Source organism: Etheostoma cragini, chromosome 21, assembly GCF_013103735.1.
Source record: "Etheostoma cragini isolate CJK2018 chromosome 21, CSU_Ecrag_1.0, whole genome shotgun sequence".
Taxonomy (NCBI): domain Eukaryota; kingdom Metazoa; phylum Chordata; class Actinopteri; order Perciformes; family Percidae; genus Etheostoma; species Etheostoma cragini.
Window position 1 is genome coordinate 2,843,117 of NC_048427.1, and position 15,391 is coordinate 2,858,507.

Consider the following 15,391-nt stretch of genomic DNA (forward strand, 5'->3'; position numbering starts at 1 on the left):
GTGTGCGTGGAACAACCATCCCACCCTCCCGCCAACGCGGGTCCCTGCAGACCAGCAGAAAAGGGCAGTAACCTCTGAAGGCTTTGTTTGGTTGGCCGGAGTCTGAGCATAGGCCCACCATTGTAAGTCTGGGGACTCCTATGCTCAAGCTCTTGTTTTCTTTGGGAAGCAGGAAATTGGATGACTGGCTACCTGCTACAACAACATCCTGTACTTGAGAAGCCGTCTTTTCACCCATACCCACCTATTATTTCCCTTTTCCATCATACGCAAGTGGTCAGCCAGCAAGCTTCTTTTTTTTCACCCCCCTTCTTCTTCTACGGGTCCTATGGGCCCCGTGCGTGGGTTTGTCTAGGTTCCACTCAGGTTGAGATCAAATTGGCCCCATCCAGATGCTTCCGTTGAAAATAGTGTGCCGGGGCCAAATACTACTTAATAGCTTTTTGGAGCCTGACTCCACCTTGTCAGGTTAATGGCCCTTTGTGGGTTGACAGTGGTGGCAAAAATGAATGTTCCTACTCAAATGCGTACACACACACTCAAATCTACTTATAGCTCTGTCAGTGCCTGTCAGGTCACATCAGACCAATCAGAATGATCTACAGGAGACCACTTGCCAATGAGAAAACATCCTGGAGGATTACGGTTCCACGGACCGGATCTAGTTGGACGTTGATGAGAGCCGATTCCGATCTGACCTAGGGGACACCGGACCTCCTTGTGAGATATTAATGGAAATAATCCTGGCATCATCGGAAGGGATTTTTTGTGAAGCTTGCTCTGTCGCAGGAGCTCTCACTCAACACCCATATTACACATCAGGGCTGCGCAATCCCTCCTGATAAGATTTGCAGCTGCGACCCCCAGACAGGAAGATTTCACTGAAGGGGGACCTGGGACAATGTAGCTTTTAGCCTAACCAGACAGAAGTGCTGTTGGGGTTTCACGTTATTATTCAGTCTGATGTGATGTTCATGTTAATGTCTGATGCCCTAGCCAATCAGACCCACTCGTGTCATTTTCAGTAAACACATAGCAGTTGCTATGGGCCGTTACCTTAAAGATATAGAATGTTTCTGCATTAAAGTGTCTAAAAATGACTACACATTTGTTATATATTTTTTGAGTTGTGCACTTACGTTATCCCAAATGTTTCCAGCAATGTTCAAACCCAGGTAACTCTTCAGGTTTGTGTGTGCCGTCTTTACAAATCACCATTTGAACCATTGTTGGATCAAAATATTGATTTGTGCAGCCTTGTTTGTTATGTCGATCAAAGAATTTAGAAGTTATTTATGAATGTTGACTCATAAGCCTTTATAGCTGCGTCAATCGCATCCTCACTTGTTGCCTTTTTATGGCTTTTAGCCCATTTCTTTGGGCTTTGGCACAGAAAGATGACATTCCCATTCTTAATCGGGCCTACAGAGCTCTGATCAGTTAGTTTGATCATCCGGCCAGGGAAACCGATGATCACAACACCAGACCAGCCTGAAATGCTACAGAAAAAAAGATGTGGGCAGAGTATCTCTGGAACCAGGCTTTATTCATGTATTTTTATACCGGTCTTACTCTATATTAGCTTGTTTTTATCTTCAATTCTCTTAGCTCTTTAATGACTGCTTTCAATTGTATTTAAAAGCCCTTTTGTGGATGTTTGTATCAATGCGTTTGGTTTAGTTTTTATGAAAAGCACTTTGAATTGCCTTGTTGCTGAAATGTGCTATATAAGTAAACTCGCCTTGCCTCCCCTTTTGATGTTAGCTGCCAACATGGAAAGCAAATGTGAGCAAACTTCTCCTCGGTTACCATTTTTTAAGCAATTCTAATGATCTGCACGTGATGAAACCATCATCCAAGAGCAGATACATTACCTATACTGTCCAATCATAACTCATTTGTTGCGGGTGGAAGAAATTATTAAGATATTTTTCCCATTTTGCAGCAGATGATTTATTCTATTTGTAGAAACAGGCAACATCTGTGTTTTATCAATAACATTCAACGTGTATAAAAAAAGAATAGTAAAAAAAAAAAAGAAAAAGAAAATGACATTATGTAAAAACAAAAAACATCTGATTTGGAGGCACTTATGGCTTGGCAACTGTTGTGCAGTCTGAGTTTTCCCAGGTGGTTGTAGTCAAGCGTCAAAGGCCATGATTACGATACTGGAACCAGCGGGGGTGCTCTCAAACACAATCACATCACGCTCTGATATGTCATCACAGGCCTCAGCGCTTCTGTCTGGACTTTGTCACTGATCTACAATGACCATAAGTATCATCCCTAATATTTCAGTCAATGCAGCAAGAGATTTATCAATATTGTATCAAAATGCAGTTCATTATGGACATATATCAACTATTTACAAAAGCAAAGTAGATGCGCGCTTTCTTGATTTCTTCTTGGGTATAAAAAAATAAAAAAAATGAAAGAAAAAGAAATGTCTTGTTTAATTCCTGCAGCTGTCCAAAGAAACAAGTGAAGTTTGCATTGTGCTACATTGGTGTCCAGTTGACCCCCCCCCCCCACCAGTCTTTCTGTCGTCTGCTTTTCTTTTGTTTACTCGGAGCTGGGCGAGGCCGCCGAGTCTATGTCGTCATTTTCCAGGTCGTTAGGCGAAGACGACTGTCCTCCCTTCACTCTCTTCCACTTCATCCTCCTGTTCTGAAACCACACTTTCACCTGTTGTACAGAAAAGGAAAAAAATGCTTCATAAGAATAGGCAATAAATTAAAAATGTGTTTAATAAATGGTTTTGCCTTCATCTGCATTACAACAATGGACAACATTGTTTAGCTGAATTTGCTTCAGACATTTGCCTCTTGGTGTTCTCCCTCTGCAACAGCTCAAGATTAATTAATATTGTTGATTTAGTTATTACTGGATCAACAGAAAATGTACACCATCTGCAGCTACTTTAATTATTTACTTAATGTACTTAGTAAGTTTAGATAAGTAAAGGTAAGTGAATGTTGCAGCAGCAAAAGGGAAAAGAAAAAAGTACAGATAGAAAATAAGATATAAAAACTAGAAGAATACAAGTTAAAAAAGTAGGTTTTAGTAGGCTTTACTTGAAGGTATCTGCATAAGAGTGACATGACACTGTCATGACACATGAACACTGTCACAAAACTGTCATGACACATGGACACTGACCCTAACTAAAAGAAGTGTTATGTCATAAACGTTTATACCTTGTTCAAAATGTCTAAGACACGTTAATGACAATGTTGTGTCACGCTTATGTAGATACCTTCAAGTAAAGTGTAAACAAGGCAGAAGTGAGAGTAGCAGCAAAATCCGAAAGTTATGTACAGACGCATACACATATATATATATATATATATATATATATATATATATATATATATATATATATATATATATATATATATATATATATATATATAGTAATGACACAAAATGTTTGTAATTATAGACCTGAAATGACAATCATTAGTTTCATTTGCTAGTAAATAACAATTAATACTAAAAATGAGGTACTCAGTATAAGGAGTTAACTAAGTTAACACTTAGTAGACTTGATAACACTCACAGACAGTGCAGAATGCATTTTTTCCCCCGAATTTGAAGTTGTAACAGGATCACTATGGTTTCTCTCTCCGTTTGGATTTTTTTTGCAAAAATTTACAACACGGTCAGCAGAAAAATAGACAAATAATCCCCCACAAATCTCCCAGTGCAGTGTATATAAATTGGCTCACTTTGCCTTGGCCTCGCAACAAGCATGAGTTGTCAGTACAAAGCTCTCAGTTCTGGCTCAAAAACCTCTGTGAATGCAGGCGAAGAGTATCGTATAGACATCGGGTCACAAGAGTCGACTACCAGGATGTCGGCCTACACAGGATGTGAGTTTACAGTGTGGAGAGTGCTCATCTGTGTCATTGCAAAGCTCTTATATGATATCATGCTTCGACTGTCCGGCCAAGAATAGAAGCAACAACATACACTTCCTGAAATTACCGGGAAAACACAGCAACAACAACTGAGGGGTGAATCCTTGTTAAGTGTGTGATTAAGCACATTCACTTACAATTTTAGAAGCTCATAAAACATGTTGACAGATACCTGAACTGTTTATAACAGAGACACGCAAGTCCAAATAAACATCATTCAGTAATGGAATTCTGATACAACGCAGACTTAAATCTGGTATAGTCAAGCCGTTTTTTGATATAGCAGATGAAGGGATATGACTATTTTATTAACTGAGAATGAATTGGTTGTTATGGGTTGACACGAATAGACGGATGTTGTTCTATATTTTTCCTATTGTTAACAAATCCCCCCAAAAATCTAATCCAACGTAGTAAGTGATCAGTCTATATGTTCCTGAAGAATTGAATCTTTAAAAAGGGTCACTTATATATAGTTTAATTTAAAAAAAAAGAACAGCTGGTTACTGTAGTTTTTAGCACACGTTACAAAAACTGGAGTGCATCTGTTGGGGACTGTATTCAGCTACGGATTAACACACACTTGGTGCTCTTGTAAGTTTTTACAGCAGCAGGTTGTTGTATGAGGTTCTAACTCAAAATAAAATAGTACCAATGTTCATCAAAGTGAAGGAACATGTCATCTAGTGCAACAGTGTGGAAAACAATGGAGCTTTAAGGCAGGAGTAAGATATACCAGCCTTTAGACACACAGGTTGTTAATAGGTTGGTAGTATGAGGTTGTTGGTTTTGTTAGCAGAAGGAAAACTTAAGATTTTTTCCAGCCTTATATTTTTTTATATCAATACAACCCATTAAAACCAGTTGAATAATGTCAAAATGCTGCGACACTGAGCTCCAAGCTTTTTTTCCTCAGTTCAATGGAACCGTTTTCATGAAGTCATGCTTTTCACGGGACATAAGGACGATAGATTTAAAACTAAGATCATGCTTTGGAGATGACTGTAGCAGCTCAAGGATTGAGAATGTTTTAGGTGACCTCTGCACATCCCACACAGCATTGCAACACTGGGATTCAAATGAATCTGTTCCCACATCCTGCAGCTTCTTCCTCCCCGAGTTCCTCTGCTTATCAAGGCTGATTGAAAGGCCAGCGAACGGCCAAAGAATGTAGGATGAGTTGGAAAAATAGCCGACGAGCAGGAGCAGCGGGAGCTCCGAGTGAAGATGGAACCCCGGCTGTGTGTGTGTGTGTGTGTGTCTGTCTGACTGTACACGTGTGTGTTGCAGAGATCTGGGAAATAGCTTAAGGGAGCAGACGGCAGTATGTGTGGTCACTGTGGCACTGTGGCCTCATTAGGAGGAGCTGGAACACTGGGCCTGACAGGCAGGCCGGGGTTTTTATCCAGCAGCATTGACACATGTTTGCCCGATTTCATCGAGTCTGGAGCTGCCGCCCACTTATTAAAGCTACATGTCATTCTCAAGAACCACAGGATGAAAAAAATAAAATTGTGGAAAAAACGGTTCATTATAATCTAAATGCATCTATGTGTGTGCATTATTATTATTATTTTTACATAGTGGAAGGAGACATTCAGAATACTGTGTATGCCGTTTACTTTGAATTAAATGATGATAACCTTATTAGAAGATTTATTTTGTATTGTATGCCTCTGGAAATCAAGCCATTGGTGTTTTATTTTTGGTTAAAACCTTTCAGGAATTTTGCAACTGGAAAAGTATAATTTTTAAAAGAATCAACGTAATTGTTAGATGATCTTTCTGCCCAAATACATTTACTTTTAGAAACTCATTTCTTTCCATTTCTTTCAGTATTTGTAAAATAAGTATTTGTAAATTAAGTTTTTTTGTTTTTTTTGGCCATTCAGAGGATTCTTTTTAAGGGGCGCTGTGCAGTTTGGGGCTATTTCTTCGCTTTTTGCTCACAGGTTTCTCTACAGAGCCCCCCTACAGCTTTGGAATAGAATTTGGCAGATCCTAGGTTTACTAGTGTCTGACTCCTTGCTCGGTCAGCCTGCCGTTTCTTCTCTCTCTGTTCCTCCGGCAATGCTTTCTGCTTCTTTTTGCCGGCTCAGCCATGACGATAGTGTGACAAACTCTACTGCTACCTTTTTAGCTGGTTCCTGAATGGGCGTATGTGTGCAGTGCCGTGAAGCAGTTTGTTACATCGCAAGACTTGACAACACGCGATACTTCCCGACGCTAGGTCTGACTCGCCGGCCTGCCCAAAGTTGCAAGGATGGTTTTTCCGCTCACAGGTGCAAGGGGAGAGCAAGACGACCGCTGTTCAACTCGAAAAAAAGTCAAAAAACCATTCCAGTGATTCCAAAGCTGTCCAGTTCATGTAAATTAAGCTAAAAACTGCATTGTTCTCCTTTAATAAACGAGAAGTCAAAATTCAGAGATTTGTCTTTACGTCAGTGAGTCACATTTGACTGATTATAATATCATGATTCTATATATGATTTTTAATCTACTTGGAATCAATCCAACGTAAGGGCAAGGTGGCCTACCTGTCTCTCTGTGAGGTCCAGGTTGACAGCGATCTCGTAGCGGCGGAGCCTGGTCAGGTAGTTGTGGTGGGTGAACTCAGCTTCCAGCTCTCTCAGCTGCTCCTTGGTGAACGCTGTGCGCTCTTTCCTGGCCTTGCAGCTGGAGTCCACCTTAAAACTGGACTCCTGGATATCTGGAGGGAAACAGAAAGGAAATGCATTTTGCGCAGTTTGAGGTATGTGTTTTACTCGCTCGTGTATGCTGACAAACAAACATATTCTTAGCATTATTTTAGAGGGCCTAGTTTTCTCAACATCCCTCTTCTATTCTTTCTGTGTAAAGGGTTAGAAACCCAGTTAGTCTAACATGATGTGATTCCACCACATAATAAACAGCCTTCTACCTGCATTTTATTCCCGGTTAAACCTCAGTTTTGTGACTAGCCTTAAGCTGACTATTAACCAGGACTTAAGGACCTTTTCAACCAACAAACCACAACTCCAAAGACCCTTTAATGGGAGGCCCCTTTTATAGTAAACACCAAAACCAGCACTGTCAAAAGAGACCACCCTGACCTGAGCATACGAGTCCCGTTCACCTGCAGCGTGTGCAGCGAGGATGCACGTAGATTTCTGTGTGCCTGCATGTGTTGTTTTTTCGCATGACTTCTGCCTTTATTTGTTCGTTTACACATTTACAAGTAGAAATTCATGCTTTTGAACATTGATTCATGTTGTGTGAGTGGGCATATCAGCAGAGGGCAGGGCCATCCAAACCAGCCACAGAGGGACTGAGTTAAGAGAGGAATGCAGCGGAACATCGTTAAAGCCTCAACAAAAGAACAAAGGTGCTGATGTGTCCAGGTCTGACTGCTACGTGTGTATGTGTGTGTGTGTGTGTGTGTGTCAGGAGATTTGCCTCTGGAGCACTCAGAGGGGAGATTCACATTAACTCATCATGATCTCAACATGACAGCAAATACATCAGGAAGCCTGAGATATCTCTATGAATGTGGCGGTCAGTTAAAAGGGCTGACCAGGAAATTTGAACTACACTGACTCTCTGGTATCAGTTTCAGTGACTATCCAAACTTCCACGAGACAAAAGTCGCAGTTTATTGCTGAGATTTATAGGTAGGAAATTATTGAATTTTAAACCTCATTTACCAGGATAAATATACATGAAGGCTGATTGATTTAAATTTCAGTATAATGTATGAAAGGGAAAGAGTTGTGGGTCATATTTGTGCATTGGTAGCGACACTAGCAGCTGATGTAATCTCTAAAAAATGGTTCTAATTTGTCAAAGTGAGAGGTTTTGCTCGGTGTTTGCCAGAGCAGCGGGCCAGAATGTGAAATGGACTGCTGTACCCGGGCCAGATGTGACTGGGCAGACCAGGACGTGTGTGTGTGTGTGTGTGTGTGTGTGTGTGTGTGTGTGTGTGTGCAAACGCCTGATGTGTGTGTTGGAGGACCAGTGTGACATGCCAAAAAGCCTTCTTGTTGTTGTTTAAGTGTCATTAATGACACGCTGCCCTGAGTGTGCCGACGCTGCCTGGACCCTGGTCTGGTCTGGAGCTGTGTCAAGCAGGTTTCGTTAGAATGAACACCTGGCAGGGCACATACTGGTTCTCACTAAACAGGCCCCCAATAAATATCCTGCACAGCCAGAGACCGTAAACTGGCAGGGAGAAGGCTTCTGCACCCAGCAGGGTCCCAAAGATAAACAGCATTTGGTGCCTTTTTGGGTGGATGGTGCAAAGGTAGTTGGTCTCCATCAGGACTGAATTAACGTAGTTAGTGATTGTTTTTAAATTTAAAAAAACAGGTGGAAATTACAGGTGTGACTGCTCACATAATGTGTGTTAAAGTAGGAGTACTTGTAAGCAGATTTAAGAATATTTTAAGTGTTTATAGAGTGAATAGACAGTTGATGTATGCTTGATAACATCAATTACTGTATTTCTGTTTTGTTCATATGTGTAACCATGCATGCATGCTAATATGCATTAACGGTCACAAATGTCTGTAAGCACCCCCCCCAAAAAATCTGAATTAAAAAAAACAACTATAAAAGTCCTTACAGTTGCTATATTTATTATAGTGAGTTAGACACCATTTTCTTAGTATTTATATTAAGCTAATAAATGTTAAGTGGGTAGGTAGCTTTTGATTTTATAATGAAATATAACTTTTATTGACGTTTTAGTGTTCAGAGTTTTAGCCAGTGTTTCCACATCAATGTTCCATGTCTACATTACACATTGTGCTGTATTATAAACATATTTATTAGTCAAACTTTGTATTTAAGTAATATCAGATGCTAGTTTGAGTTTAAGGTTTTAACAAAGTCCACCATCTCTGTAGAAACACACACACACACTCAGACTGTATCACAGCTCTGTGTGTAATGTGAAAGCCTTCAGGCCAATTTCCTAATATATGCTCTTCTACCAGATCGTCAATACAACCCTGAATGGCTCTTTCTAAAAACCAAGAACTGATGTAGTGGTCAGACATGTTGCATGCACTCAGTGGGAGATTGTGTTACGGCTTAACGACAGGAAAATGTCAATGGATAAGAATGTAAAAAGTGGGCTCGCAGGGAAAGTGATTTTACCAGACGTGGTCTGGCATGTTTTCAGTGTAGTGAGTGGAGGTTACAATAAGGTAAGAAAGGGAGGGGGTGATGGGGTCTGTACTCCCCCACCATTCCCTTCAATTGGGTTTTTGCAGACATTGGTCATGTACTTTTTTCTTTTTAATTAGTCATGCTTTTTATAATCAGATATGGTATGTTTGGACAAAAAAGATTGACACAACGAAGCACTTGACGACAATATCTTGAAGTTTGACTATATGACGGAACAAACATTAATCACCTTCACCAAAATCTCAATCACAATGTGTAGAAAGATAACTTGCTTTAAGCTCAGTTTTACTAGAAGGTACTTGATTTTTTTATACAAAAAAAAAAGTAGGGGTGCAAATTTCCATTCTCATTGCATGGATCATCTGTGTGACGAAAACCAAGCAAACAGGCTGAGATTCTTCTTCAGCTCAGAAAACGGTTTTCACAGATGAAATGGGAATGTGTTTCAGATGTGTTGGACGAGGAGATATTTTCATTCGGCACTTCAGCACATTCAAACTTTCACACCTATAGATTCAGTTTGAATATAAACATTTACTTAAGTTTGTCTCTCTCGTTGCCAATGTTCGGCATGAAACTTTTAGGAATTAGTTTGTCATGGATATCAGTTACTTTTGTTTCCTTTTAGCAAGTGTGAAATCTGATACTGCGATTCATTCCACCTATTCTTTAAAAGCATACAATGACCCTATTTCCTATTTCTATGTGAGGATACATCAAAAATATATAAGGAAACTTATTCTTTTGGGCAAAACGTTATTTAAGCAGAGTGCATTGCTGGGAATAGCGTAATAGGATTAGCATCTTCCTATTTAGAAATGATAACTTTTTTCTCTTCGATAGTTTTAGTTGAAAAAGTTCAGAATTTAACAATTTGTTGATTTTCAAAAACCTACAGCAGGATTGTATTTCAATTTGTTTCACTAATTCACGTCTGAGACTTATAAATCAATAATAAACAGTAAGAAAAACTCAAACAGAAGCCTGATGTCACATTATCATCTTGAATGTAGACGTACGGTTCTAAAACAATGGTCTATTTCCCACGGATACAAGGAGCAATCAAACGTTCACGTCCCATAAATCATTTCAGCCTTATGAACAATAAGAGGATGCGACTGCTACTTAATGTGTGTGTCTTGAACACAAAAGTCTTGTCACCTTTTCACCTTTCACATAGCGATCTGGTGAGATTGCTGTTTTGAGATGGGTTAGGTGAGGAAATAAAGGGAGAATTTGTGTCACTGCCAGCTGCGATACAGGGCAGTGAAAAACTGCCTATCCTTGACGTACTCACCAAATGCTACACTTTAAATGGAGCAACAATGGCATGAGATTTATTTCACCTGTGTACAGATGATCATGGGGTTACCATCAATTTTTCATTTTTGCTGCATCCCTGGCAAATTTCCATATTCTTCAGCTTTTCTGTATAATACCACCACCATATGCAACAGTGTAAAGTAGAAAAAGAGGAATGTGCAATATAATTTTTAATGCTCCCAAATGTGCATTTTATGACAGTATGTTTTGATTTTCTTAGCCTCTTGTGATTAGTTTTCGGGTGCTCTTATTTCCCTTTAAGACCCAGCACACCCCAACTGACTACCATCTATCTTACCTGTGACATCTCTCTTCCTCTTATTGGAGCTCTTCTTGTCAGAGTCGGCAGACGCCACGCTCTGGGGGGAGTATTCTCCCTCTAGGCACCCGGGCACGGCCCCTGGAAGCCTGTCTCCCCCCGCACTGTCCAGCTCAGGCCCTCCACCTACTGCTATAGGGGCGACGACGGGCGGGCAGGCCTCGGGCGCTCTTACCCGTGTCTCGCAGGGGTTGAACTGCCAGTCAGCTCTCTGGTATGCCCCCTGGCTCTCTTGGTACAGTCTGTCGTCGCGGGGGTAGGCTGCGTGCGGCGCTGTTGGCACCAGGCAGGAGCTGGAGAAGTCTGTGTAGGTCAGGAAGTCAGGCTTTTGGTGGAGGGAGAAAGACGCCTGCTGGTAGGGCGACTGCAGATTGGCTCCTGGGACCCCTGAGTGAGGGTTCCTCATGCAACCCCAGATCGGGCTGCTGGGGTGGGCGCTCCGCATGCAGCTGCTGGCTGGCTGATCCATAGTGATGCAAAAACACTTCACACAGTCTTGATTAATGTCTTATTACAAGTGTTTTCCTTGTAGAGAAGCTGGAACCCCCCCCGCCACCCTCCCTCAGAAAGCAAGTTAGGACTGGAAATCTGTGTCTCTGTCAGTCTTGAGAAACATCCACTTCAGCTGACTAAATGCACATCATCTTCTCACTGCATCCACTCGCACAGGAATACTCACTTCTGTCAGAGGCTGCTGACTCTTCCACAGGCCCCAACGCGTGAGGATAGATGCCTTCCTGTGACAGCGTATTTCCCCTTTCTCTCTCTGGTGTGTGTGAAGTCCTCTGGAGCCTCTGGTCCTGACACACTCTGGCACACTTTCCCCGTGTCTTGCTCTCACACACCCTCTCTCCCTGACTGATCTGACTGGCTTGTGGCTCGGCGGGAGAGCTGCATCCGCAACTGCATGACTCCCCTTCTCGGCTGGCTGTTTTCACAACTCTTCTAAAGGCATTCTTGACAAATGAGCCCTCCTCCTTTTTAAACATATAGGTGGGAAAGAGTGGCGAGTTTATGGAGCGTAACGCGAAACTGCAGAGGAGGAGCCCTGCCGGCCACATGTTGGTAGTACCCTCCAACCAACCCTGCCTCATCAACTATTAATCACGGGGGGAATTTTATATGCACATCTAATGGGCTTTCCAGACATGGGGCTTTTTAAAGGGACATTGTCTGTAGAATATAAAGCAAGCACCCACCCACATGAGAGCTGGGGACCCTGACTTATATAAGCTCTTTAGCCATTTCTGACACCCAATTTGGTTCCCTTTCTGACACCCTTTAGAGGAAAGTTAACCCTAACCCTTTCCCTCTGCACACTTAATCCCTGCCTGTCCTCTCCAATCTGAAAAGTCTTTTTTATTTTCCATTTTTATGTCTCTGTGTACATTAATTCTACACAGCCAAATCCACCTGGCTGTACTTTCTTTAACGTTGAGGTGATAGAGGGACTGGATTTGATATTAGCTACGCAGGCTCCCAGACCTCTTGAGGTTGTCTCACTGAGAAAACACAATATGAAATTTCAGAGCTATATTTCAATAAACACAAGCTTATTTAAACTAAACAAAAAAAACTGACGGAGGGATTGGGCTGTTTTTTTTGTGTATAGTCTATGTGTGGAGCCCTTCTTGCTTATTACGTCTGAGATATTAAGCAATTGTGTTTGACAGCAATCGCATGCAGATTAACCAGATTTCAACGTACAGAGATATGATTATTCAATTTTCTGATCACTGAATTTCAATCGGTGCAGACTACTCATAACAGAAGCCACTTCCTCATGAAGTAATGTCTGTAATACCATTAAACCTTTTAGACTTAACCAAAATTTTGACTCAATTTCAGCGTATCAGTTACCCAATAAACCTACTGAACCACACTTTACATACATATACTCATATTTGTGAGCTGAGGTTTGCATTCCTTGTGTGTCCTCATTTTGCTCATGACCTCTTAGACAGGGGGAGGTGGATCAGACCTCCATCGCGAGAAGAGAGGCGAGCTTTAACAATAGAGGATATAAGAGAAGAAAGAACAACGGAGATAAAGACTACACCTAGGAGAAAATGAGGACTTGTTTTGTACTGACTATTTCATAGCCAGAAAGAGAAATAGAAAAATGTGCTAAAAAGAAAGCTTAAATTAGCCTGTAGCCTGGATGCTACAATATAATCGGACCCTCTTTTGTACACAATGCATTCAGTTGTAACCAAAGAAGAAGAGATGGAGGTGGAATGAAACTCTAGAAAGAAACAAGTAAGATCTTAGTATCCACAGCCCCAGAATGTAAAGGATATAAAGAAGAAAAAAAAGCCAGCAAAGGTAGAAGTGGACGAAATGAAAGAAAAAGTCAGATCAAGAAAAGGAGTCGGAGGAGAGCGTTCGAGGTCACAGACCAAAACCTTTCCATTTACCCATCGAATTGTTGAGCCATGAAGTATCCCCTCGCTTTAACTGGCAGTCTGAGCTCTGGCCGCACCGCAGGGAGCAGAGGTTACACTGTATTTGTGGTCAGAGCAGGGCCATCTGTGTGTCAGTATAAATTAAAGTGTGTGTGTGTGTGTGTGTGTGTGTGTGTGTGTGCGTGCGTGCGTACGTGCGTGTGCTGTGAAAATATATGTCACTAAGAGTGTGTGTATGTCCACGTGTCTCACATGTTTATGTGTGTATGTTTATGTGTATTTCTGTGAATGTAAAAGAAAGTCCCAAACAAGCTTTTGGACTTTATTAAAGGAAAAAGGCGCAGCAAAAAGTCAATCTACAAAAGTCTTTGCAAAAATATTTTGCACTTGAGTTATGGTGACATAGTGACTACTTTCAGGGCTAGTTGGTACTGTAGCTGGCAGGTTAACTGTCAAACGCTAGCCAGCAACAATAGTTCAGCAACCTTTCTATTTTCCCTGTCATTTATTCTTCTGATTGCACATTATATCATTCAATAAAGAGTTTTATTTAGGACGGGGAAAAGTTTTCAGAGCCAACAAGTTTGCTAACAGGCAGTAACAGGCCTGGTTGCTAACATTCATTAATTAAGATTTAGATGAATTTGCCCCCGCAAGCATATCCCCCAACCACAGTGATTAATAATTGATTTTGGAAGCGAAATGTTGCCGTTTTAAATGCTGATGAGACCGGGTCTTAAAGTCAAGGATTTTCTATTTTTCATACCCCCCCCCACCCACCAAAAAAAGACCAATAGAAAAAGACTTTAATAGGAGTGTTACGGTACAGAAAAGTCAGTGTGTACCACAATTTTGGGGTTACGGTTGGTATATTTTTGGTACAACGAAAAATAATAATCATTTATTTAGAATACAGGGGCTTATTGGGAGTAATTAATGCTAACAGTTAAGGTCACTGAAACAAAAGGGCACTAAAACACCGGATTATTGTAAACAAGTAAAAATAAATAACACAAAGGTCAGTACTAGACCATCATAAGACTCTGCCCTGTTGATAATTCCTCAGTGTAAAGCATCCAGACTGTTTTAGTTTCGTTCTGCTAATCAACACATTTGGGTGATGCCTTAAATGTATGGAGTGTTTCCACAGTCAGACTTGTCTTCAGCTGAAAAATGTCGGCATACAGTTTGAAACAAATCATCGTCCTATGAGCCTGACTAGTCAAACTATCAACTAGCATGCTACAGCTGAGCCCTGGGTCAGGGACTGAGTTCCTGACAAATGACACTGTTTACTTCAATTTCAGTAACTTTTCATAAAAACTTCAGTGCCCAGCTGTTTCAGGACATTACGGAGCCTTCCATAAAGAAATAAGCTGTATATTTGCTTTTTTCCCCAAGAATTAGCTACGTTTTCGTGGGATTTGTTGACAAAAAGAAAACTATAGAAGCACCATCCTTATCCTCCAAGAAGCAGTGATGGTTTGTTTTTCTCAATGAAGAACAAGATCTTTCTCACACTGTAAGAGTGTCTGCTTAACAAACTCAGGAGTATGTGAACTCTCACTCAGTCATACACACTAAGGCCTGCAGATAAATGAGCTGGACATGAGTCACATCTCCCCTCACCCTGCAGACAACCTGTTTCTGTCAGTCTAGCACTGTGTGTGTGTGTGTGTGTGTGTGTGTGTGTGTGTGTGTGTGTGTGAGTGAAACAGAGAGAAAAAGTAGGAGTTCGACATAAGAAAACAAAGTAAGATATTGTATATATTGTATGTGCATATGTGTAAGTTTTGTACACCATTTCTCTGTTGTTATATGTGCATGTTTTCACGCTTCCCAATATATTTGTGCATAAATGTGTGTGACTGTGTGTGTGTGTGTGTGTTTTCATCTGATCCATCTTCGTGACACTGGCAGGATTAGGGCCCTCCATCAGTCTTTTGTGTCTGACAGCGTGACCCAGTGACCCCACGTTCACCTGGGTCTTAATGGACAGTGGGAGCCCCTTATCTCTGCTACTGTCCTGGGGATGAGCCAGGGATGAGTTTGAGAAGGAGGGATGGGAAAAAGAGAACGGGAAAAAGAAGGACAGAAAATTATTTAATTAAATGCAGCATTATAAGCGTATGTTAATTTCAAAGACTCAGTGAAATCCATCTAAGATTTCTGTAGCCTAATGCTAAGTTAATTCACTCCACATTTGTGTACCCAACACTGCCTCTGAGATTGTCTCTGCTGCCAAGATGGCCGAC

General features: G+C 41.1%; 1 protein-coding gene across 1 annotated transcript; it reads right to left on the bottom strand.

Moving 5' to 3' along the window:
- Positions 1–2,036: 2,036 nt before the first annotated feature.
- Positions 2,037–12,279, bottom strand: meox1 (mesenchyme homeobox 1). The gene is made up of 3 exons (XM_034860404.1): positions 10,711–12,279; positions 6,458–6,630; positions 2,037–2,685 (listed from the first exon to the last, which is right to left on the bottom strand). The coding sequence occupies exons 1-3, from the start codon at positions 11,198–11,200 to the stop codon at positions 2,563–2,565; spliced, it is 786 nt and encodes a 261-aa protein (XP_034716295.1). The 5' UTR covers positions 11,201–12,279; the 3' UTR covers positions 2,037–2,562.
- Positions 12,280–15,391: the final 3,112 nt, after the last annotated feature.

Bases quoted from the DNA above. Each gene is read 5' to 3' on its own strand.
- meox1 (XM_034860404.1), bottom strand. From the start codon at position 11,200: ATGGATCAGCCAGCCAGCAGCTGCATGCGGAGCGCCCACCCCAGCAGC. The intron at 6,631-10,710 runs GTAAGATAGATG...GTTTCCCTCCAG, and splicing joins GAGGAAGAGAGATGTCACAG to ATATCCAGGAGTCCAGTTTT. The intron at 2,686-6,457 runs GTAGGCCACCTT...TCTGTACAACAG, and splicing joins TGGACCTCACAGAGAGACAG to GTGAAAGTGTGGTTTCAGAA.